At 41.8% G+C, this 23962-nt stretch overlaps 1 protein-coding gene and 1 long non-coding RNA gene across 2 annotated transcripts; one reads left to right on the forward strand and one right to left on the reverse strand.

Annotated features, from left to right (window-relative positions):
- Positions 1-250: 250 nt before the first annotated feature.
- On the reverse strand, positions 251-23434 carry KRT23 (keratin 23). The gene is made up of 8 exons (XM_038753623.1): positions 22570-23434; positions 11480-11562; positions 11035-11191; positions 8365-8526; positions 8157-8276; positions 6672-6892; positions 4532-4563; positions 251-564 (listed from the first exon to the last, which is right to left on the reverse strand). Exons 1-8 carry the CDS (start codon positions 22963-22965, stop codon positions 470-472), a joined length of 1266 nt encoding a protein of 421 aa, XP_038609551.1. The 5' UTR covers positions 22966-23434; the 3' UTR covers positions 251-469.
- On the forward strand, positions 11047-12217 carry LOC119934205. Its single transcript, XR_005452879.1, has 3 exons — positions 11047-11212; positions 11446-11542; positions 12140-12217. It is a non-coding gene; the product is annotated as an uncharacterized LOC119934205 (long non-coding RNA).
- Positions 23435-23962: the final 528 nt, after the last annotated feature.

Genomic DNA, 23962 nt, shown 5'->3' on the forward strand with positions numbered 1-23962 from the left:
ATGGAATAAAATTACATAAAGGTTAGGTACAAAGTTTGAGTTGTAAGACTAGGATAGTAAGTGAAGCTGAATAATCTTTGTGAGATGGATGGTGTTTATTTTGGAGGAGGTGGAAACATGCTGGGAGTTAAGCGTAAGAGCTAGCTAAATCCTGAGTTTCTGCCTATCTATAAAATCACAAAAGTATACTTAATGCAGCTGATAGGAAATTGTATTGGAAAAAATAGAAATTCATCGTGATAAACTTCCGAATGTTACAATGCAGTGGAGAGATGGGGGGCAGAGGAGGAGCTTGGGAAAACTCTCTGGGATGTCAGTCAGGGCTTGAAGAACAAGACTTCGGGTTGATAAATTTATAGCTCCCAATCCACCACGTAGAACACACCCAGAAGTGTTCCTACCCAGGCAGGGCAGGAAAAGCAGCATCGTATTTCCTGTTTGTCAGGAAGGTTTCTTTGCTTCATATGCTCTACTGGATCTCGCTCTCTTGGGAAAGGACCACTCTCCCATTCACACTGTCCTGCATGATAGCCTTGATCTTTGGTGCAGCAGATTTAGTGGACTCTGAAGGGGAAAAAAAAACAAAAAACATGAGAGTCTTGTTATAGGACAGTTTGCAGATGTCCTTAACTTATTTATATGGATAAGCAGCATGGCGTAGTGGATAGATAATGGGTCTAACAGTCAGAAGGTCAAGGGTTCTAATCCTAACTCCACCACTTATCTGCTTCTTGGCCTTAAGTCAGTCACTTAACTTCTCTGTGCCTCCGATACCTCATTTGTGAAATGGGGACTAAGACTGTGAGCCCCACGTGGGACAGGGACTGTGACCAACCCAATTGGTTTGTTTCCACCGAGCGCTCAGTACAGTGCCTGGCACATAGTAAGCACTTAAGCAATACCACAATTATTATTATTATTAGTGTTGGCTTGTTCAGTGTCTGGCCAAATGTCTTCATCCAAAGCAAATTACAAGCTTAGGGTTGCTCAGGTGATTAGCTTTACTTTCTAACATATTTCACACCTTATTAAGGCTGAAAAGTCCTTCCTAAACTAAGGTAGTGCTCCCTGAACTGAGTGTCAGAGCTTTCTTTCATTCTGTTGAGGGCCCAAGGAGCTAATCTATTGGCTGTTTAATCAGGACTATCCTTTCCAGGGCTCCTAAGAGTTCATGTCTTAGTTTGTATTATGCTCAAGTCACTAGTTAACAGGCAAACTCAGAGCCTCTCTACCTCTCTCCGGTTTAATGAGGAAGGAAGGACCCAAGTGCACATTTTTGGACCCTTCTGGACTGTTAAGCAAGACTCCTGGGATTACCTCGACTTCCCTCTGGATCATCCCATGGCTTCTCTCTGGAACTGCACCATGACAGTGGAGTTAGAGAACACAGGTAGCAGGAGCTGATCTGCACAGCCATCTCTGCGTCTGTGAAAGTTGGATTCTGAACCTTGAGGAGACTGAAACTCTGTTCCTTTGGCCATAGTACCCTATTGCTTTATTTATACTTATTATTTTACATCTCTTTTATTTTTAAGAGCTCTGTACACAGTACACACTTAATAAGTATGAATGATTGATTGATTGAAAATTTCATCTTTTCTTATGCATCTGATGCTAACCGTCCTTTCCTTATTCTTAGACTGGAAGTCTTTTGAGAGTCAGGGGGCTTTGTCTAAATCCTCGTGTTTAGTAGAGCAGCGTGGCTCAGTGGAAAAGAACACGGGCTTGGGAGTCAGAGGTCATGGGTTCTAATCCCGGCTTTGCCACTTATCGGCTGTGTGACTTTGGGCAAGTCACTTAACTTCTCTGTGCCTCAGTGACCTCATCTGGAAAATGGGGATTAAGGCTGTGAGCCCCATGTGGGACAACCTGATTACCTTGTATCTTCCCAGTGCTTAGAACAGTGCTTGGCACATAGTAAGTGCTTATCAAATACCAGTAGTAGAGGGTTTGCATACAGTAGGTGCTTAATAAATACTATAAATAATAATAATAATAATGATGGCATTTGTTAAGTGCTTACTATTTGCAAAGCACTGTTCTAAGTGCTGGGGGGAATACAAGGTAATTAAGTTGCCCCATGTGGGGCTCACAGTCTTAATCCCCATTTTACAGCTGAGGTAACTGAGGCTCAGAGAAGTTAAGTGACTTGCCCAAGGTCACACAGCAGATATTACTATTCCTCTTACTGAACAAGATGCATTGTGGCAGCAGCATCTTAAGGTTTCTCATCTAGATTGAAAGCTCCTTGTGGGCACAGAACATGTCTACTAAGTCTATTGGATCATCCTCTCCCAGGTGCTCAGCACAGTGCGCTGCACACAGTAAGTGCTCAATAAATGCTATTGATTGATTGATGGGTAAGATTGTTTCTATACCTGGGAATTTTTTCATGGTATTTGTTAAGCGCTTACTATGTGCCAGGCATTGAATTAAGCACTGGGGTAGATGTAAGACAGGTTGGACAAAGTCCATGTCCCCCATGGAGCTCACAGTTTTACTCCCTGTTTTACAGATGAGGTAACTGAGGCATAGAGAAAGGAAGTGATTTGCCCAAGGTCACACAGCAGAAAAGTGGCAGAGCTTAGAATCCAGGTCCTTCTGACCCCCAGGCTTGTGCTCTATCCATTAGGCCATGCTGCATCATATGTGTTGTATTTTCTCTTTCTGGATTTTTCACTAGAAAGACCCACTTGGGGCATAGATCCATTCAGGCAAGGCTGATGCCTTGAATCTAACCAAAGCGTTTGGGGTTTGGGTTGAATGAATAGATTCAATATTCTGTTAAGAAAGTACACTCTGTGCCATAGAACCAGCTCCAGAACTCCAGTGCCAGCATATCCACCTGCTAGACCAAGGAAAACTCAAGTTTTTCCAGATTTCTCCTGTTATTTCTCTCTGCTATTGTTGCTCTAAATCACCTCTGAACAATCCTTCCTAGGTTGGCACTGGGAAAGGGAGTCAGCGAAGGAAATAAGCTGTAAGCATTCTCAAGGATCAGCTGCCTGACGTATATATTCTCTGGCCTACATGGACTTATATGGCCTATATGGAACACTCACTAGAACGCACCAAAGCAGATAGGCTGTCTAGTTGTGAGCCCAACCTCATTTTCCTCAAAGTAAACTACTGTATCACAACCAAAAACACCAGTTTTCAGTTTTTTACTGGACGAAAATGAGGTTGGGAATGTTTTCGAGGTTAATCAGCTAAATGGATCTGCTTCTATTTTTCATAAATGGCAAGTCATTTAGACTCACAGAGCACAATCAAAATCGTATATTTGATAGCCTAAGGCAAGAAAGGTTTGGCTCGACAATTTGTTAGAAGCAAAATGTTGATGTCGGCGCCAAATATAAGGGTAGAGAACTTTTCTTCTTGTGGGTGTTACCTCTGAGAAAAAAAGCTAGAGGGAACAGTAACATCCCACACATTTTCCAGATTACGGAGAGAGTTTGGTGATCTGGTCCTACAATATCTCAAATTTGTCTTTTATTTTCTCAAAGTGCATTCATGTTGCTTCCATTCATATTTATTGAATACTTATCAGGTGCAGAGCGCTTTACTAAGATATAATAATAATGATTATGGTATTTGTTAAGCACTTACTAGGTGCCAAGCACTGTTCTAAGTGCTGGGGTAGATGCAAAGTAATCAGATTGACCCACGTGGGACTCACAGTCTTCATCCCCATTTTACAGATGAGGTAACTGAGGCACATAGAAGTTAAGTGACTTGTCCAAAGTCACCCAGCAGACAAGCGGTGGAGCCAAGTTTAGAACCCACATCCTCTGACTCCAGCCCATGCTTTTGTTGTCTCTATCTGTTGCCGAATTGTACTTTCCAAGCATTTAGTACAGTGCTGTGCACACAATAAGCGCTCGATAAGTATGATTGAATGAAAGAATCAATGAATATTAAGCATTGTGCTGTGGTCGATACAGGGATAATCAGATCGGACATGGTCCCTGCTTCCTGTGGGACTTACATTTAATCCCCATTTTACACTTGAGGAAACTGAGGCACAGAGAAGTTAAGTGACTTACCTGAGATGGAGCCAGGATCAGAGCCCAGGCCTCCTGACTCCCGACTAGATTAGTTATTACACTAGCTTAGTTACTTTACCCTTACATCTCTATGAGGTGGTGAGCAGCATGTATTATTCATTCACTCGTTCATGCATTCAATCTTATTTATTGAGTGCTTACTGCGTGCAGAGCACTGTACTAAGTGCTTATTATCGCCATTTTACAGATAATTAGGCTGGACCCTATCCATGTCCCACATGGGGCTCATGGTCTTAATCCCCATTTTACAGATGAGATACCTGAGGCACAGAGAAGTTAAGTGACTTGCCCAAGGTCACACAGCAGACAAGTGGCAGAGCCAGGATTGGAACCCATGTCCTTCTAATCCCCTGGCCTATGTTCTTTCCACTAGGCCATGCCGCTTCTCATCTTGAAACAAAGTTTGTCTTGTCCCGGTCACCATCTTACTAAAGAAACAAATATAGTAATAAAAGGGTTTTTACCTTTCCTAGTTGATTTAGAATCATCCATCCCCCTGTAAGAGCAATAAGATAAAAGCTTACGTGTGGTTTTTGTTAGAGCTATAAATCAGGCAAAATTATTCCATTAACAACCTCGTCCTTTTCACCCATTAGTGAGTGCCTAGGTTTGTTGCATTAGCAGTTGAGCAATTAGGGCTGGGTTAAGAATGATGTGAATTTCTTGTTTTCTCATCAAGAGACTCAGAGACTCAAAGGCTTAGTCCAAAGACATTTTCTCCAATCCTCCTTCCTTTTGTTTTTTTCCTAAAATAAGACCAGAAAATTGCACTAAATTTCCTCTCCAAACTGCTGATTTTTGGTATTTCCAATTGAGTAGCAGCGAGGTTGTAAATATCGCAAGGAAACCACATCCTTTAAAATAAAAAAGGTAAATTTTAGACTCATTTTTAAGAGAAGACTATTTTGTATCTGTATTTTTTGGTGGGGGTCACAGCTGATAAATTTGCTCCTCAAACTACTAGCATTTAGTGAAATTGTTAGAACGTGTTATAATAAATGATTCAAGGATAGTTATTTCTGGTATAAGAGAATACTTGTGTTCATGTAGAATAAATAATAATAGTGATGGCACTTGTTAAGCGCTTACTATGTATGAAGAACTGTTCTAAGTGCTGGGGGGGGGGCGGGGGGGCATACAAGGTGATCAGGTTGTCCCATGTGGGGCTCACAGTCTTAATCCCCATTTTACAGATGAGGTAATTGAGGATCAGAGAAGTTAAGTGACTTGCCCAAGGTCACACAGCAGACATGTGGTGGAGTCGGGATTAGAACCCATCACCTCTGACTCCCAAGCCCATGCTCTTTCCATTGAGCCACGCTGCTTCTCTATTATAGTACGGAAAAAAGTCACATTATAGTAGTCATTTATTCAGTGGGAGTTGACAGGTTAGGAGAATGTGGTTTGAAGATATTATTGCACATGGCATTTTTTGATACGAATTCCTGTAGTATTTTAGACTTTTAGACTGTGAGCCCAATGTTGGGTTGGGACTGTCTCTATATGTTGCCAATTTGTACTTCCCAAGCGCTTAGTACAGTGCTCTGCACATAGTAAGTGCTCAATAAATATGATTGATTGATTGATTGATTAGTATCAAGTCGAATGCTTGGCAACCTTACACCTCATTGTTACTTTCCTCTGCTAAATCCATTTAAGTTGCAAAAACATAATGAAACAAACATTCCTGTATCGTACAGTACAGTGAAACTGAGGCGGAGGCTGGGAAGTGTAGCAACATTGTATTTTCACCTACATTACACCCATGTGCACAATGGCTTCTTGCGTCAACTTGTGGATTGTTGTTGCACAAACTTGGGTTTTGAAAAAAATATTCCTTCATACCTCTGTCGTGCTGAATTAAAATCATGTAACGAAAAAGGATTTTATGATAGCAAAGCACACAGTGCCCTGGGAGCCAAAAATTTGCCTTCATTGCTTAAATTTAAGACTGGGGCTGGTATTGATTTCGAAAAGAGGCTGCACTTTGAATTTTGGAGGTACTCTGGAGATATGTTTGGAGGTACTATTGAAATAAAGCACTGTCCCCTTGCATTAGGTATGTAAAAAATACTGATTGAAAAAATAAATGTTTTTTACAGACTTCCGTTTATAAGCAATCTTCATAGTAGTCCAAATGTGTTTTCATATCTTCAAGTGAAATAATAATAATAATAGTTGTCGTATTGGTTAAGCACTTATTTTGTGCCAAGCACAAACTAAGCAATGGGGTAAATACAAAATAACAGGATCAGACACAGTCCACATTCTACACGAAGCTCACAATCTAAATAGGAGGGGAAACAGGTATTGAATTCCTGTTTTACAGATGAGGAAACTGAGACATAGAGAAGTTTAAGTGACTTGCCCCGGGTCATAAGGCAGGCAAGTGGCTGAGCCAGGATTAGGACACAAGTCCTCTGACTCACTAGACTATGCTTCTCTGATGTAAAAAATAATGTGGAAAAACAATTAGGGTCTTTTCAACACATAGAAAACCTTATATTCTTCAATCATCCCACACATCCTCCACTTAGAAAGCAAACGAATAAAGCACACGTTTTCTCCCATGCCTTGCCAGCTTCTTGTCAACCCCTGACTTACCCATTATCCTCTCCCTCCATGAGCTGATGGTATGTGGCAATCTCCTTCTCCAGGTGTGTTTTGATACCCAGAAGGATCTTATACTCATTATTCTGCCGTTCTAGGTCATGGCGCAGCTGTGCCAGTTGTGTCTCATAGTGGGAGATGACCTGTTGCATGTTCTGAAGTTGGCAGGAGTTGCGACATTTAGTCTCAGCCAGCATTGCTTCCAAGGCACTCTTCTGAAAGAGGAAGTAATATTCCAGAAAGGTCACTTTTAATCATAATTAAGTCAGATGTAAAGAGACAGAAGATTGGAGTTCATGTATTGATCGATTTCAGGATTCATAGACCCTGCTGGTCACGTATATTGTATATGCTCAGTGACTGACAAATTGTCAGCAACACAAATGTCATATTTCATAACCACTGGCTAATCAGACGAATGCAGTAGGAAGAGCACTTTATCAATCAATCAATCAATCATATTTCATGAGCGCTTACTGTGTGCAGAGCACTGTACTAAGCGCTTGGGAAGTACAAGTTGGCAACATATAGAGACAGTCCCTACCCAACAGTGGGCTCACAGTCTAGAAATCGATCAATCAGTCCACTCTATTAATTGAGCACTTATTGATTTGAGAGAGTATAGTAGAGTAGGTAGGTACATTCCCTGCTCACAATAAGCTTGCAGTTTAGTCTTATAAACTCTAGTTTTATAAACTTACAATTCCCTACTTAATAAATTGGTTCTACAGTCTGTAATGGCTTTCATTTCCTATAAGTGGACACATTCACTGTACCTTGATCTTGCCTATCTCACTGCTGATTCCTCATCCACATCCTGCCTCTCCCTGAAATTCCTTCCAGCTTTATATACAACAGACCATCACTCTCTTCCCCTTCAAAGCCTTATTAAAATCACATCTCCTCCAAGATGCCTTCTCCAAGTAATCCCTCATTTTCCCTACTCCATCTCCCTTCTGTGTCAGCCTTACACTTTTATTCATGCCACCCTCAGCCCTACAGCACTTATGTACACTTCCATAATTTTAATATCTGTCTCCCTCTCTAGATTGTAAGCTCCTTCTTGGCAGAGAACTCATGTACTAACTCTTATTATATTGCACTCTCCCAAGCAAAGGCTCATCCTTTAGTAAAGGGCTCAGCACACAGTACACACTCAAATAATACAATCAATTGATTGATTCCTTCAGTCGTATTTATTGAGTGCTTACTGTGTGCAGAGCACTGTACTAAGCACTTGGGAAGTACAAGTTGGCAACATATAGAGACGGTCCCTACCCAACAATGGGCTCACAGTCTAGAAGTATTGGTTGATATTCCTTTATGCACTTCTCTTTTCCTTCAAATCTTATACAGTGATAAAAACTCCAGCTTTTCTTTTCAAGCCTCCCATGTGCGAAATGATAGACCGATCATACATTCTGCTTTGTAGAAATGGGACTAAAGCTTGGAATTACGGGATTCTGAACAGAGACTCACTGTGCTTCTCTGGGCTTGCAGGTCAATCTCCAGGGCCTGGAAAGTCCGCCTTAGCTCATTGATGTCACTTTTATTGGTCGTCACAACTTCTATGCCCGTGCCCTGGGAAACGGAGGCTGACTTTGGGGTGGAAACAAGGGATAGAATGCATTAGTAACTTTGTCACAAGATAATTGAATCTTCGAAGTTCTGTGCCTCTTTCTTTTACCTTTTCTTTGTACCAGGTGTCCAAATCTTTGCTTCTTTTCGTAATGATGACCTCATATTCCTTCCTCATATCCTCTAAGATCTTAACAAGATCTTCCCCAGCAGTTGCATTCACCTTTACGTTGACTTTGAAGTCATTTGGCATGGAATGGGTCTCTATTTCCTGTTCAGTTTTATAATGAAGAGAAAATTAACCAATCAAATGAGGAAAAAAGGTAATAAAAAGCATTGGATTTCCTAATGATCAGATGCAGTATGTAGATTATTTATCTCCTGCTTTTTTGCTGCTAGTGACAACAACAACAACAATAATAATAATAATAATGATGAATTCATTCAATCGTATTTATTGAGCACTTACTGTGTGCAGAGCACTGTACTTGGGAAATACAAGTTGGCAATATATAGAGACGGTCCCTACCCAACAACGGTCTCACAGTCTAGAATGATATTTGTTAAGTGCTTACTGTTTTCAATTCAATTCAATTCAATCATGTTTATTGAGCGTGAACTGAGTGCAAAGCACTGTACTAAGTTCTTGGGAGAGTAGAAAACAAAAACAATCAGACACATTCTCTGCCCACAGTGAGCTCACAGTCTAGAGGGGGAGATAGATATTCATATAAATAAATCAATCAATAAATAAATTACAGATACATACATATGTGCTGTTGGGGTGGGAAGGAGGATGAATGAAGAGAGCAATCAGGGTGATGCAGAAGGGAGTGGAAGAAGAGAGGAGGGCTTAGTCAGGGAAGGCTTCTTGGAGGAGATATGCCTTCAATAAGGCTTTCAAGTGATGGAGAGCAATTATTTTTCTGATATGAGGAGGGAGGACATTCCAGGCCAGAGGTAGGATGTGGGTGAGAGGTTGGTGGAAAGATAGATGAGATGAGGTTAGCATTAGAGAAGCAGCATGGCTCAGTGGAAGGAGCACGGGCTTTGGAGTCAGAGGTCATGGGTTCAAATCCTGGATCCGCCACTTACCAGCTGTGTGACTTTGGGCAAGTCACTTAACTTCTCCATGCCTCAGTTACCTCATCTGGAAAATGGGGATTAAGACTGGGAGCTCCCCGTGGGACAACTTGATCACCTTGTAACCTCCCCAGTGCTTAGAACAGTGCTTTGCAAATAGTAAGCACTTCATAAATGCCATCATTATTATTATTATTAGAGGAACGAAGTCTGCAGGATGGGTTGTATTAGGAGGGTAGTGAGGTGTGGTAGAAGGGGATGAGGTGATTGAGTGCTTTAAAGAATGTTTTTTACTATGTGCCAAACACCATACTAAGGATTGGAGCAGATACAAGATAATCAGTTTGAATATAATCCCTGTTCTACATGGGCTCACAGTCTACAAAGGAGAGTGAACAGAAAGTGAATCCTCATTTTACAGGTGTGGAACCTGAACCACAAAATGGTTAAATGACTTGCCCAAGGTCACACAAGAGGCAAATGGCAGAGCTTGGCTGCCAGGTTTTCTGACTGCTAGGCCCATGCTCTTTCCACTAGGCCTCACTGGTGTTCTTACATTGGGTAGATTAAATTTTCCTTTCAATTCCATAAACCAAGGGAATAAATATAATATAATTATGCCTGAAAATGAATTTTTGCATGCGATTGTCATTCCTGCATTAGAAATGCTCCAGGAAGAATTTATCTGATTTAGAGCATAACATTAACCCCCGTTCACATCCACCAAAGCCATTCTTTTGATTGAAGTTCTTGCATGAAGGAACGGTTAAACTTTAAAGTAGGAGACACTTTTGTAACCAAAGCCAGAAAGGTATAGTGACTGTTTAAATCTGCTCTTTGCTCATGATCATAAGTCAACTCCCACAAGGAAATTGAATGAACTTAGCAGCAACAGGACAAGTTTAATGATTAGTCATTGTCTTCTGAGAAGGTAGTAAGAAATTGTATTTCTCCAGGGTCTAGAAAACTGCTCCTTTGATTCTCAGTGTTTCTCTGTTTTCTGTTTTTAGGAATACTGTCCATAAGAGAATACCGATTAGCTGGGACATTTTAAAGGTAGCCTGGGGCCCTAGAAAGGTAAGTCTACGCATTATTAACATAAGTTTTATACCTGGAGCACTGTGATCTCACCAGTATGTTTCCACATAAAAAACACTGAAAGGAGTTCAGTCTGAGATAGTCTGGGATTTTTCAGACTTAATTTATTCAGTTAAGCATTGTGTCTTGTGTATTATCCACATCTCTTGCCTATTACCCTATCTGTTTCTACATTTCATATGCTGTTCAATAATTTATGAAGATGCAACATATAAATATTTCTTATTCTGTGATTAAATTCAAACATAAATTCATACTGAGAATAATATGATAACCCATTAAACTGAGTCATGGATTATCTACATTTTAGTGATGTGGTAAAGTATGGGAAATACATAACTGGGACCTTATATGTTTGTTGTTTATAATTTATTTTAATGTCAGACTCCCCCTCTAGCCTGTAAGCGCATCATGGACAGGGAATGTGTCTACCAATTCTGTTATTTTTGTACTCTACCAAGGTGCTTGGTACAGAGCTCCTGCACAATGCAAGTGCTCAATAAATACCATTGATTGATTAAGTAATTGATCATGTGGCCTGAAACTCTTTGTTAACAAACTGCATAAATATCATTTTTAACTAAAAGTTTTTCCTCACCTGTTCATGTTTCTTCTTCATGAGGATGAGTTCCTCCCTCATACCTTCAACCTCCATTTCCAGATCTGTGGTGGTAATGGTCAGACCATCTAGGATCTTACGCAGTGCCTCAACTTCAACTTCCATGTCTTTTGTGAAGAAGAGCTCATTCTCATACCTTTGGGAGAATTAAATGAGGGTAAATGCATTTGATGTTAAGTTGTAGCATTTGTAATGTGAAAGTAAACATTCATGTTTATGAAAAAATTGGAACGAAGATTTCTAGGTTGTCTTTTTTTCAATGCTCCTTGCTTGTTGCTTGCTGAAACATGATTAATTCTGCAACAATTGAGTTACCACAGAGATGAAACAAATGTAAAGTAGGATCTATTGAGGGGCTGGCCAAAATCATTTTCTTATATTTTCCTTTAGAAAGAATAAATAATGTCGACAAGAATGAACTTACTTGAAACCGAAGTCATCTACTGCCATTCTGGCATTGTCAATCTGAAGGATAATCTTGGCATTGGTAAGCTTGCCATCCATGATCTGTAAAACACACAAAAGGAGTCATTACAAGATATTCTGGCAGTGCCAGATGGGAGAGGTAACTCGCTAGCCCACATTGCTTATGTTTTCTGGGTAAATAGCAGTAGTCTTAGTCATTAAGGAACATCTTTTCTGGTTGTCAGACAAGGATAATCATTGTAAACACTGCCTGATTCTCTGACAAGGATAATCATTGTAAACATCTCCTGAGACAGAGGCGGATATGGTAATATCAAGTGTAGGGGTGTAGAAATCAGTCCCTCCCTTTTTTTTTTTTCAAGGATGAAAAATTTGGTCATTCAGAACTGAAGGATCTTCAGAAGAAAATACTTAGTTGGCCTATTACAAAGCACTTATGGCAAAGGTATATCAATTCAGAGTGCTTTCTAACTTTGGTGGCCCTGACAACATATCTTCTCCTTGTCCCTGAGTTCTTCTAGGTTTGCAGACACAAATGAAGAGTAGAAACTCCATTGCTGATTCTTGACTTGGATTTTTCAGCTTGGATTGATGGGAAAAGCATGATGAATGGTGGTTATCATGGGGCTTGTTTGAAGTGTGAACCCTCCTCTTCTAGGCTGAATTGGATGAAGACCAGCAACTGTATTGGTGGGATGATGCCGACCAGAGGATGGCTGACAGCAAACTAAGTCGGTCAGTCAGTCAGTCATATTTATTGAGCATTTACTGCATGCAGAACACTGTATTAAGTGCTTGGGAGAGTACATTATAACAATATACACATTCCCTGCCCACAGCAAGCTTGCAGTCTGGAGGGGGAGACAGATATTAATATAAATAAATACATTTCAGATATGTACATGACTGCTTTGGGATTGGGAGGGGAGATGAATAAAGGGAGCAAGTCAGGGTGACGCAGAAGGGAGTGAGAGATGAGAAAAAGTGGGGCTTAGTCTTGGAAGGTTTCTTGGAGGAGATGTGCCTTCAGAAGGCTTTGAAGAGGGGGGAGAGTAATTGTCTGTCGGGTTTGAGGAGGGAGGTCGTTCTACAGTCAAGACAGGAGCAGGGATGGTGGTGAAGGAGGGCAGGAAGCCCTGGTGGTGAGAGTTATGGGGAGGGCAGAGAGAGAGGAGGCCCAGGGGACTGATTAGAAATCTGACCATGGGGAACCATTTTAGCTTAGAGGAAGATAAGCATGGCTCATTGGTTGGCTGAGAGGATGACTATTAAATCTTTTTTCCCAATTGACACAAACAACCCATAGCCTAAGGGATAAAGCACAGGCTTGGGAGTCAAAGGACCTGGATTCTAATCCCGGATTTATTCCTGGAGGAGATGTTTTCAGCCAAGACCCAAGCCCAACTCCCAAGCCCGTGCTCATTCCATTGAGCCACGCTGCTTCTCTTACTACAATTCTCTCTATTCCAAAGGTCATCAAGTACTAATGAATTAATGCCTGAATAGGTTTAAATGTTGAGACTTTTGTGGCATGGCTACTACAGTGATATCTGTCACATTCACTTCTCTTCAATGCTGGTTTGCTTTCCACAGAATAATTTGCCGTAATAATAATAATGATAATAATAATAATAATAATAATAGTATTTATTAAGCGCTTCCTAAGTGCAGAGCACTGTTCTAAGCACTGGGGAGGTTACAAGGTGATCAGGTTGTCCCACGGGGGGCTCACAGTCTTAATCCCCATTTTCCAGATGAGGTAACTGAGGCCCAGAGAAGTTAAGTGACTTGCCCAAAGTCACACAGCTGACAAGTGGTGGAGTCGGGATTTGAACCCATGACCTCTGACTCCAAAGCCCGTGCTCTTTCCACTGAGCCACGCTGCTTCTGGAAAGTAGTACCCCCAAGGAAATTAGATCAAGATTCTGATTCTTTCACTGGACACAGCAATTATTCGGGGAGAGATCAGAGTCCTGCCCCCCCAAATTGGGACGTTTAGGGTGTTCTTTAAAATTACTCTTTTTCTGGCACTCTTTGAAATAATGAGTAAAGAAAGTTTATGTATATACACTATAATAATAGAAATAATAATAATTGTGGCATTTGTTAAATGCTTACTTTGTGCCAAGCATTGTATGAAGAGTTGTGATAGACAGAAGTTAATTAGGTTGAATTCAGCCCCTGCTGTACATGAGGCTCCCAGACCAAGTGGGATAATAATAATAATAATAATAATAGTGGCATTTATTAAGCACTTCCTATGTGCAAAACACTGTTCTAAGCACTGGGGAGGTTACAAGGTGATCAGGTTGTCCCACATGGGGCTCACAGTCTTAATCCCCATTTTACAGATGAGGTAACTGAGGCAGAGAGAAGTTAAGTGACTTGCCCAAAGTCACATAGGTGACAATTGGTGGAGCCGGGATTTGAACCCATGACGTCTGAATCCAAAGCCCGGGCTCTTTCCACTGAGCCACGCTGAAGAGGTATCGAATTCCTATTTTACAAAACAGGTAACTGAGAAGTTAAGTGACTGGTCCAAGGTCACTTGCTCAAGGCAAGAGGTGGAATTGGGATTAGAACCCACATCCTCTGATTCTGAATCACTGAGTCTGATTCTTCGCGCTGCAGTTCACTTGTGGGAATGCAGACCTTTAACAAGGAGTATCACCTGAGGATTCTGTTTGTGGTTGGATTTGAGATGCACTGAATCAGAAGGAGCATTATGCAATAAGTACCTAGGTTACTGCAGTAATTTTGTATTAGAGCTGAATCATTGTTAGTCTAAGTGTGCTATTAATATTTACCCACTAGGGTTTGGACAAAGGAGGATTCAGAACCACTTAGTCATAGTCAATAGATATTCATAGTGCCTATGGAGTCATATATACAGTTGGGAGTACATATATTTCACTAATGATGAAATTCATCTTTGCCTGTGATGTGGCTGAAAACATCTCCTCCAGCAAGCCTTTTTTTTTAAAAAAAAAAAGGTATGTGTTAAGTGTTTACTAAGTGCCAGACATTGTACTAGGGGCTGGGGTAGATATGAGATAATCAGGTTGGAAATAGTCCATGTCCCATGTTGGCCTCACCGTCTTAATGCCCAATTTACAGATGAGGTAATTGAGGTACAGAGAAGACAAGTGACTTGTCCAAGGTCACACAGCAGACAAGTGGGGGAACCCAGAACAGAACCCAGGGCCTCTGACTCTTAGGCCTAAGCTCTTTCCATTAGGCCACACTGCTTCCCTGATTAAGCTTTCATTCCCGCCACCCTTACCCATGTATTTAGTCCCACCCCCAAGAACTTAGATAACACCCCACTCCTAACCCCATAGCATTTATATACATCTCTTTATACTCTGTTGGTTCCCTTACCTCTAATTAATTTTACTGTCTGTCTTCCCCACTAGACTGTAAACTCCTTAAAGGCAGGGATCATGTCTACCAACAGCACTGTTTATTTCCCAAGCACTTTGTATATTGTATTCTCCCAAGTGCTTAGTACAATGTTTTGCACAAAGTAAGAGTTCAACAGATATCCATCACCACACAGTTCACCCATGAAATTGTCCCTTTTAACAATAATAATAATGGTATTTGTTAAGCGCTTTCTATGTGCAAAGCACTGTTCTAAGTGCTGGGCACTGAAGTGATTTTGGTGCTGTTGTGCTTATAGATAGAAGCATCTGCCATTTTTGCTTTTGTCTTCTTGTCTCACAGTTCATAAAATAATAATAATGATGATGGTACTTGGTAAATGCTTAATATGTGCCAAGCACTGTTCTAAGAGCTGGAGTAGATCATCATCATCATCATCAATCGTATTTGTTGAGCGCTTACTATGTGCAGAGCACTGTACTAAGCGCTTGGGAAGTACAAATTGGCAACATATAGAGACAGTCCCTACCCAACAGTGGGCTCACAGTCTAAAAGGGGGAGACAGAGAACAAAACCAAACATACTAACAAAATTAAATAAATAGGATAGATATGTACAAGTAAAATAAATAAATAAATAGAGTAATAAATATGTACAAACATATATACATATATACAGGTGTTGTGGGGAAGGGAAGGAGGTAAGATGGGGGGGATGGAGAGGGGGACGAGGGGGAGAGGAAGGAGAGGAAGAGTAGATGCAAGGTAATCAAGTTAGACATAGTCCCTATCCCACATGGGGCTCACAGTCTTACTCCCCATTTTGCAGATGAGGTAACTGAGGCCAGAGAAGTTAAATGACTTGCCCAAGGTCACACAGCAGGCAAGTGGCGGAGCTTTGCACCATGTTTTGGTGATTGTATTTTCAGCTTAGATGCAGCACCATCTGAAGCTTCGTTTTACCATATCCTCAAAATGTTTCTTCTCTCCTTGCTTTCGGTTTCCCAATTTCAGCTCAGTTAATCAACAATGGTATTTATAGAACCCTTACTAAGTGCTAAGCCCCTAGGGGAGTATAATACAACAGAGTCAGCAGACATGATCCCTGCCCACAAGAAGCTTACAGTCTAGAGCTCACTAGGCAACCGCTGTTTGGGTATTCTGTTGTCCATTCTCTTCACATGTTCCACCCAGTGCAATGAAGAGGAACATTGCTTTTATGCTAGGAGATTGGCTTTGTTCAGGGACTTTGTTGTCTGTGATCCGGTCTTGCCACTTGATATTGAGTATGGCCCATAAATGACGCAAGTGGAACTGCTCAAGGAATAGGATTTGTCATGGGTTGGGGGTCCTGAAAGTCATAGAGAAGGTTGGACAACACTTCAGCTCCCTAGATTTTTATTGTTCGTCTGGAGCCTGATACCTGATAAACTGCCCCCACCTTCTGTTAAATAGCGACCCAAAAGAATACGCTAGGTGTCCTGATTTGTTTTTTCTACTTTCTGGTCTATCATTTGCATTGTTGGCTAGCGTTTTGCCTAGAAGAAGAAATATAGAAGTCTTCTCCAATTAAGACCTCGTTCCCCCTACTCTCTCTCCCTTCCTCATCACCTATGCACTTAACATTCACCCCTCCACCTCTTCCCAGCCTCTCTGCATTTATGTACATTCTCACAATTTATTTTCATATCCGTCTCCCCCTCTAGACTAAAAGTTCCCTGTGGACAGGGAACATGTCTACCAACTCTACTGTATTGTAATCACCCAGGCACTTAGTGGTGGGTTCTGCACAATAGATGCCACTAATTAATTCACTGATCACAGCTCTGATCCAAAGGTCGCACTGTGTAGTCATGCATTTTGAGATTCAGGGAGGATAGAGCAACTCTCTTCATCCCCTTCCCATTGTCCTCTAGACTATAAGCTCCTTGTGGGCAGGGAAGGTGCCTGTCAACTCTGCTATATTCTACTCTCCCAAGGGTCTGGTACAGTGCTTCTAGACTGTGAGCCCACTGTTGGGTAGGGACCATCTCTATATGTTGCCAACTTGTACTTCCCAGGCGCTTAGTACAGTGCTCTACACACAGTAAGCACTCAATAAATATGATTGAATGAATGAATGCTCCACACACAGTAAGTGCTCAATAAATACCATTGATTTATTGACGTGTAGGTTACAAGCTGAGCATTCCTGTGCTTCCTGGGGGATTGGTGTCTCTGCTGTTTCCCACATCAACAGTTAAGGGCTGGGTTGAGAAGGTGTTATGAGGAGAGGAACTCGCCATGCACTTAAAAAGCCTGTTCCCTCCATAAACAGAAGTTGACCGATAATGTCATTTCACCAAATAAAATTCACTGCATTTCCCTGCATTAGCCTTCTTTCATTCGTTCATCCAATCATATTTATTGAGCGCTTTCTGTGTGCAGAGCACTATACTAAGCGCTTGGAAAGCACAATTCAGCAATAAAGAGAGCCAAGCCCTGCCCACACTGAGCTTACTGTTTAGAAGGGGGAAGACAGACATCAAAACAAGTAAACAGGCATATTAATAAATAAATAGAATTATAGAAATATACATGTCAAAGCAAGGAAACCTCCGTTCCCCTACACAGCCCATACTTTACTCTGCTGCCTGGATCTGGGCTTGGCAGTTAAAAGATTTAAGTTTCAATCCCACACTTCACTACTGTGCGAACTTGGGCACAAAAGACACAAAAAACTTCACTTCTCTGTGCCTCAGTTCCCTCACCTTCAAAATGGGGGTGCAATACCAGTTCTCTTATTTAGACTGAGACCCCCCAATGCTTAGTACAATGCTTGGCTTAACAAATAAGGGCTTAACAAATACCACTATTACTATTATTCTCACCATTTTTCTGAAACATCATTTGGCACACATTCCCCCCCACCCTCCACCCCCACCACACCAAGAAGCAGCATGGCCTAGTGGATAGAGCATGGGCCTGGCACTCAGAAGGAGCTGGGTTCTAATCCTGGCCCCGCCACTTGTCTGCTGTGTGACCTTGGGCAAGTCTTTTAATGGAGATTAAATCTGTGAGTCCCATACGGGACAGGAACTCTGTCCAACCCAATTATCTGGTGTCTAGCTCCATGCTTAGTATAGTGCTTGGCACATAGTAAGCATTTAACAAATACCATAAAAAACCCCCCAAAAACATGCAATGGCTGCCCATTCCTCAACAGATGAAGCAGAAACTCTTGACTTTTGGTTTCAAGGTATTCGATCTGCTTTCCCTCCCCACTACAATGAGAAGCAGCATGGCTCAGTGGATAGAGAATGGGCCTGGGTGTCAGAAGAACCTGGGTTTTCATCTTGACTTTCCCTTTTGTCCTCTGTGTGACCTTGGGCAGGTCACTTAACTTCTCTGTGCCCCAGTTACCTCATCTGTAAAATGGAAATTGAGAACGTGAGCCCTGTGTGGGACAGGGATTGTGTCCAACAGGATTATCTTCTATCTACCCAGCACTTAGAACAATGCCTGGCACATAGTAAGTGTTTAAAAATGCCACAATTATTATTATTATTACTACTAATAATAATCCTGGCTCTCCCTCTACACCCCAGCTAACTCATTTTCCTCCCTTCAAGTCAGTTTGCATGCTGGAGTTACAGCATGGCGTAGTGGATAGAGCACGGGCCTGGGATTCAGAAGGTCATGAGTTCTAATCTTGACTCTGCCACATGTCTGCTGAGTGACCTTGGGCAAATCACTTCATTTCTCTGTGCCTCTGTTACCTCATCTGTAAAATGGGGATCGAGATTCTGAGCCCCACGTGGAACAGGGACTGTGTCCAACCTGATTTTCTTGTATTCACCCCAGTGCTTAGTACGGTGTTTGGCACATAGTAAGTGCTTGACAAATACCATAATAATATAATACAATTATTATTGTTATTATTTTTATTCTGGGCCTCATCCTCATCTCTCTCTCCACTGACCTTGCTCATTCCATCCCTTCTGTGTGAAACTCTCTGTCCCTTCACATCAGGCAGACCACTGCTCTCCCCATCTTCATGGCCCTTCTAAAATCTAAGCCCCCCTTTTCCTCTGCTCTCCTCCCCTCCCCATCACCTCACCTTGCTCCCTTTGCTCTAAGCCCTGTTCCCACCCCACAGCTCTTGCGTATATATGTACATATTTATAATTATAATCCTATTTATTTTTATTAATGATGTGTACATATCTCTAAATCTATTTATTTATAATGAACTACTGAGGCCTGTTTACTTGTTTTGACATTTGTCTTCCCCCGCATCCCCACCCCATTCTAGATTGTGAGCCTGTTGTGGGCAGGAATTGTCTCTTTTTGTTGCTGAATTGTACTTCCCAAGCGCTTAGTACAGTGCTCTGCACACAGTAAGTGCTCAGTGAATATGATTGAGTGAAATCACATCTCTAGCAGGAGGCCTTACCTGACTAATCTCTCATCTCTCCGGTCTATTTTTTTTCTAATGGCATTTATTAAGCGCTTACTATGTGCAAAGCACTGTTCTAGGCACTGGGGAGGTTACAGGGTGATCAGGTTGTCCCACAGGAGGCTCACAGTCTTCACCCCCATTTTACAGATGAGGGAACTGAGGCCCAGAGCAGTGAAATGACTTGCCCAAAGTCGCACAGCTGAAAATTGGCGGAACTGGGATTTGAACCCATGACGTCTGACTCCAAAGCCCGTGCTCTTTCCACTGAGCCACGTGCTTAACAAATGCCACAATTATTATTATTTACTTTACCACCAATCCGTGGTAGTTACTAAGTACTTGATGATATTGAGTGCTTATTGTGTGCAGACATTGTATTAAGCACTTAGGAGAATACATCAATATAACAGATTTGGTAGACACGTTTGCACACTTTCTATGTGTAAAGCACTGTGCTAGATGTTAAAATACATTCCAGATAGGGGAAAAAGCAGAATATAAGGATATGCTGCCCGTTTGCTTGATTTAGTACTACTTTCCAGTTTTCGCCTGAAAATATGTCCTTGAAGGATCAAGAATCATTAAGCATCTCCAAGTCTCCCCACTCCAAAGCCAAAACATCATTTTTAAACACAAACATAGTTAGGATTGTTGAGTCATCTTGTTTTTCTCTGAAGACAGCCATGCACTATATAGTTAAGTTAGTTTTCCAAGTAGTGATTAAGTTGATTATTCAGTAATTAGGGTTCATTACAAGAACGGATTTATATTATCATACTTAATTCCTCCTTCATGCAAGTTGGTAAGATGAAGTGTTTAGTGCCATAGTATAAATTATTTTGAAGACTTCAAGCGGTCCCTTCAGGCCTAGAAGACAGTCTCTTCTTTTGGAAACTTCTGTTCTATCTTCCAGTTCAGGTTAAAACTCAATTTGCCGGGACAACTTTAATAATTACAAAATAGTAATATCATTTTGCCATTTAGTGGGCACTCTTTTAGGTTATTTCAGCAGCGCACTGTCCTTTCTTCACTTCCTGCCAAAGCCACTGTTGACTGGGAAGGATTCTGCAAAGCACTGGATAATTTTGCAGGGATGGGAGGGAGGTCATTTACCACTCACTTCCCCATTTATACTATTGAAATGCCATCACATCAATTTTAACTGTTCTTGATGATGATGATGATGATGATGATGATATTTGTTAAGTGCTTACTATGTGCAAAGCACTGTTCTAAGCACTGGGGGGATACAAGGTGATCAGGTTATCCCACGGGGGGCTCACAGCCTTAATCCCCATTTCACAACTGAGGCCCTGAGGGATTAGTAATAATGGCATTTATTAAGTGCTTACTATGTGCAAAGCACTGTTCTAAGCGCTGGGGAGGTTACAAGGTGATCAGGTTGTCCCACGTGGGGCTCACAGTCTTCATCCCCATTTTACAGACGAGGTAACTGAGGCCCAGAGAAGTGAAGTGACTTGCCCAAAGTCACACAGCTGACAATCGGCGGAGCCGGGATTTGAACCCATGACCTCCAAACTCCAAAGCCCGTGCTCTTTCCACTGAGCCACGCTGCTTCCCCAAACTACTGTCAGACTTGTTTCTTCTCCAGATGTGGCACAATCAGGAGTGTCACGGTGACTTAATTTTTTACCTGTCTTCACAGAAATGACATCGGAACTCAAGTTGGTGAGGAAAAGTCAGCACAGACTCTGGTGGGTTCTTTGAGAAGTTAGGCCAGTCTAGATAACAACTGATTTGGTCAAGCCAAAGCAAATCTCATTCCTTTACAGAGTTTCACTTCTGGAAATACCAGTGAAGTCCTATATCATCTCTTTAAAAGAACTGTACTTTTTCATCTTCATTATTGGCCTATCACTTTGTGGGAGGGTCTTGGTTAAAACTATCACCATTAAATTCCATGTAAAGGAACAAGAAAGTGTTATTTAGCAACATTTTAATATATATTTGTCATGCATCATTATTTCTCTTATCTCCTCCCAAGCTTCTTTCTTTTTCTCTTCCCTTCCTTGTCTGGTTCCTCTCTTCAAGCAGTCCCATCATCAATCAATCGATCAATCAGTGGTACTTATTGAGCTCTTACTGTGTACTGAGCATCAAACCAAGCATCTAGAGAACAATACTGTAAAGTTGATAGATACATTGCTTGTCCAAAAGAAACTTACAGTCTTCATTAACAGCCACATTTACTGAACCCTTACTGTGTGCAGATCACTGTGTGAAGCACTTGAGGATGTGTAATAATAATAATGATAGTGGTATTTGTTCATTCATTCAATCGTATTTATTGAGCGCTTACTGTGTGCAGAGCACTGTACTAAGCACTTAAGTGCTTACCGTGCTTAAGTACTTACTATTAAGCACTTCCTTACTAGTAAGCACTTGTTAAGTGTTTACTATGTGTCAGGTACTGTACTAAGCACTGGGGTGGATACAAGCAAATTGGTTGGACATGATCCCTGTCCCACATGGGGTTCAAAGTATCAATCCCCATTTTACAGATGAGGGAACTAAGGCCCAGAGAAGTGAAGTGACTTACCCGAGGTCACAAAGCAGACAAGGGGCAGAGCCAGGATTAGAACCCATGACCTTCTGACCACCATGCCTGTGCTCTCGCCACTTCACTGTGCTCCTTCCCCAAACAAAAGTAAAGCACAGCTTTGCCCCCATGAAGCTTGCAATCTAATGTGGGAGAGGAGCGGCTACAGATTGCCAAAAATGTGCTTCTTATGTGCCAAGCTCTGTTCTAAGCACTGGAATTGATAAAATATAATCAGGTTGGACACAGTCTCTGTCCCACAAGGGACTTGCGGTTTAAGTAGGAGGATGAACAGTTTAAATCAGAGAATCCCCCCATTTTATAGATGAGGAAACAGGGGCACAGAGAAGAGCATGTATTGAATGCCCATTTTGCACATAAAGGAACTGCATCCCAGAAAAGTTAAGTGACTTGCCCAAGGTCTCACAGCCAGAAATGGTTCCCCCCTCTCTAGACTGTTGTTCCCCCTTTCTGGACGGTGAGCTCGTTGTGGGCAGGGATGATCACTGTTCATTGTTGTATTGTACTTTCCCAAACAGTTAGTACAGTGCTCCGCATACAGTAAAGTGCTTAATAAATACAACTGAATGAATGAATGAATGAAATGACGGAGGCAGAATTAGAACCCAGGTCCTCCAGACCCGTGCTCTTTCCAATCGGGCTCATTTAAAAGTGAGGAACCCATAGGTTCAGCCTGATCTTACCTGTTCTTGCAGACTGCTGATGTTTTCTTCATAAGGGGTATAGTTTAGCTTCTTGTCAGGGTCTCTCTTCTTATGCCACTCTAAGATCCGGCTCTCCAGTTTAGTATTGGCCGCCTCCAGGGAACGGACCGTCTCCAGATAAGCCGCCAGGCGCTTATTCAGATTCTGCATGGTCTCTTTGCCATTTCCGCCCAGAAGGCCTCTCTTCTCACCACCCCATCCAAAGCCGCCTCCATATCCCCTCTCCCAAGAGGTCCCGCAGAATGGTCTGGCAGAGGATACGGAGATGCGGATCCCGCCGGCTCCTCCGTGGACGCTGGGGGCCCTCCAGATCTTCCCGGGCCGGGCCCAGCCACATGCGGAAGGGGCCTGGAAAGAGCCATAACTGGAGGTCATGGTCCCATCTGGGAAGAGTTGAGGCCTGTTCTCTCCTCACGGGCACAGTGCAGATGATCAGCCCTGACTGCTCCGTATTCTTTTATGCTCTCCTCTGTGGGAGTGTCCCTCCCGGAGACTGTACCAACGAGATCGGGTCGTTGCATAATCTGAATTTCCTCTTGGTCAACTCTGAAGCACTCCTAAATCGTTACCCATTGCTGTTGTTATTTGGAACAACAACTGCATTCCAGTTTAGTTTTTTTTCTTTCCCTCTTCTTACTGTAACCGCGAGGTGTGTCCTGTAGCCTCAGACTTCTTACTGATCTTTGGCTGGATGCTCTGGGCTTTCCTGTTTCAGGTCTGAATAAAGCTAACCTGGAGTAGTTAAAATCCTGTAAAAGATCAAAGGTGTGGAATGAATTCCTTCCAGAAAATGTAAGAAATTTTAAAAAATGGTTACTTTTTGCTTGAAAATGATCATATATCCATGAATAACTAAAGCATCTTCAGGCAAAGATTTATTCCTCGACCTTCCCAGAGGGTATAATGGAGAGCCAGTTCAGGGAAATAGAATGTGTATTGAAGAATGTGGAATGTTAAACTGTCATAACAGTGGTTCCTACTACAACCCATTGATGGAAAGTGATTTTCAAAGAGCAAAATTCAGAGTTAAATTGAATTAATAATAAGATCCTACACTTTCCGAACACCTTTCCGTCCTTCACACCTCATTATGCTCAGAGAAGCAGTGTGGCTCAGTGGAAAGAGCATGGGCTTGAGAGTCAGAGGTCAAGGGTTCTAATCCCAGGACTGCCACTTATCAGCTGTATGACTTTGGGCAAGTTAAGTGACTTCTCTGTGCCTCAGTTACCTCATCTGGAAAATGAGGATTAAGACTGTGAGCCCCATGTGGGACAACCTGATTCCCTTGCATCTCCCCCAGTGCTTAGAACAGTGCTTGGCACATAGTAAGCGCTTAACAAATACCAAAATTATTATTATTATTATCATTATT

This window comes from Tachyglossus aculeatus, chromosome 11 (assembly GCF_015852505.1).
Source record: "Tachyglossus aculeatus isolate mTacAcu1 chromosome 11, mTacAcu1.pri, whole genome shotgun sequence".
Classification (NCBI taxonomy): domain Eukaryota; kingdom Metazoa; phylum Chordata; class Mammalia; order Monotremata; family Tachyglossidae; genus Tachyglossus; species Tachyglossus aculeatus.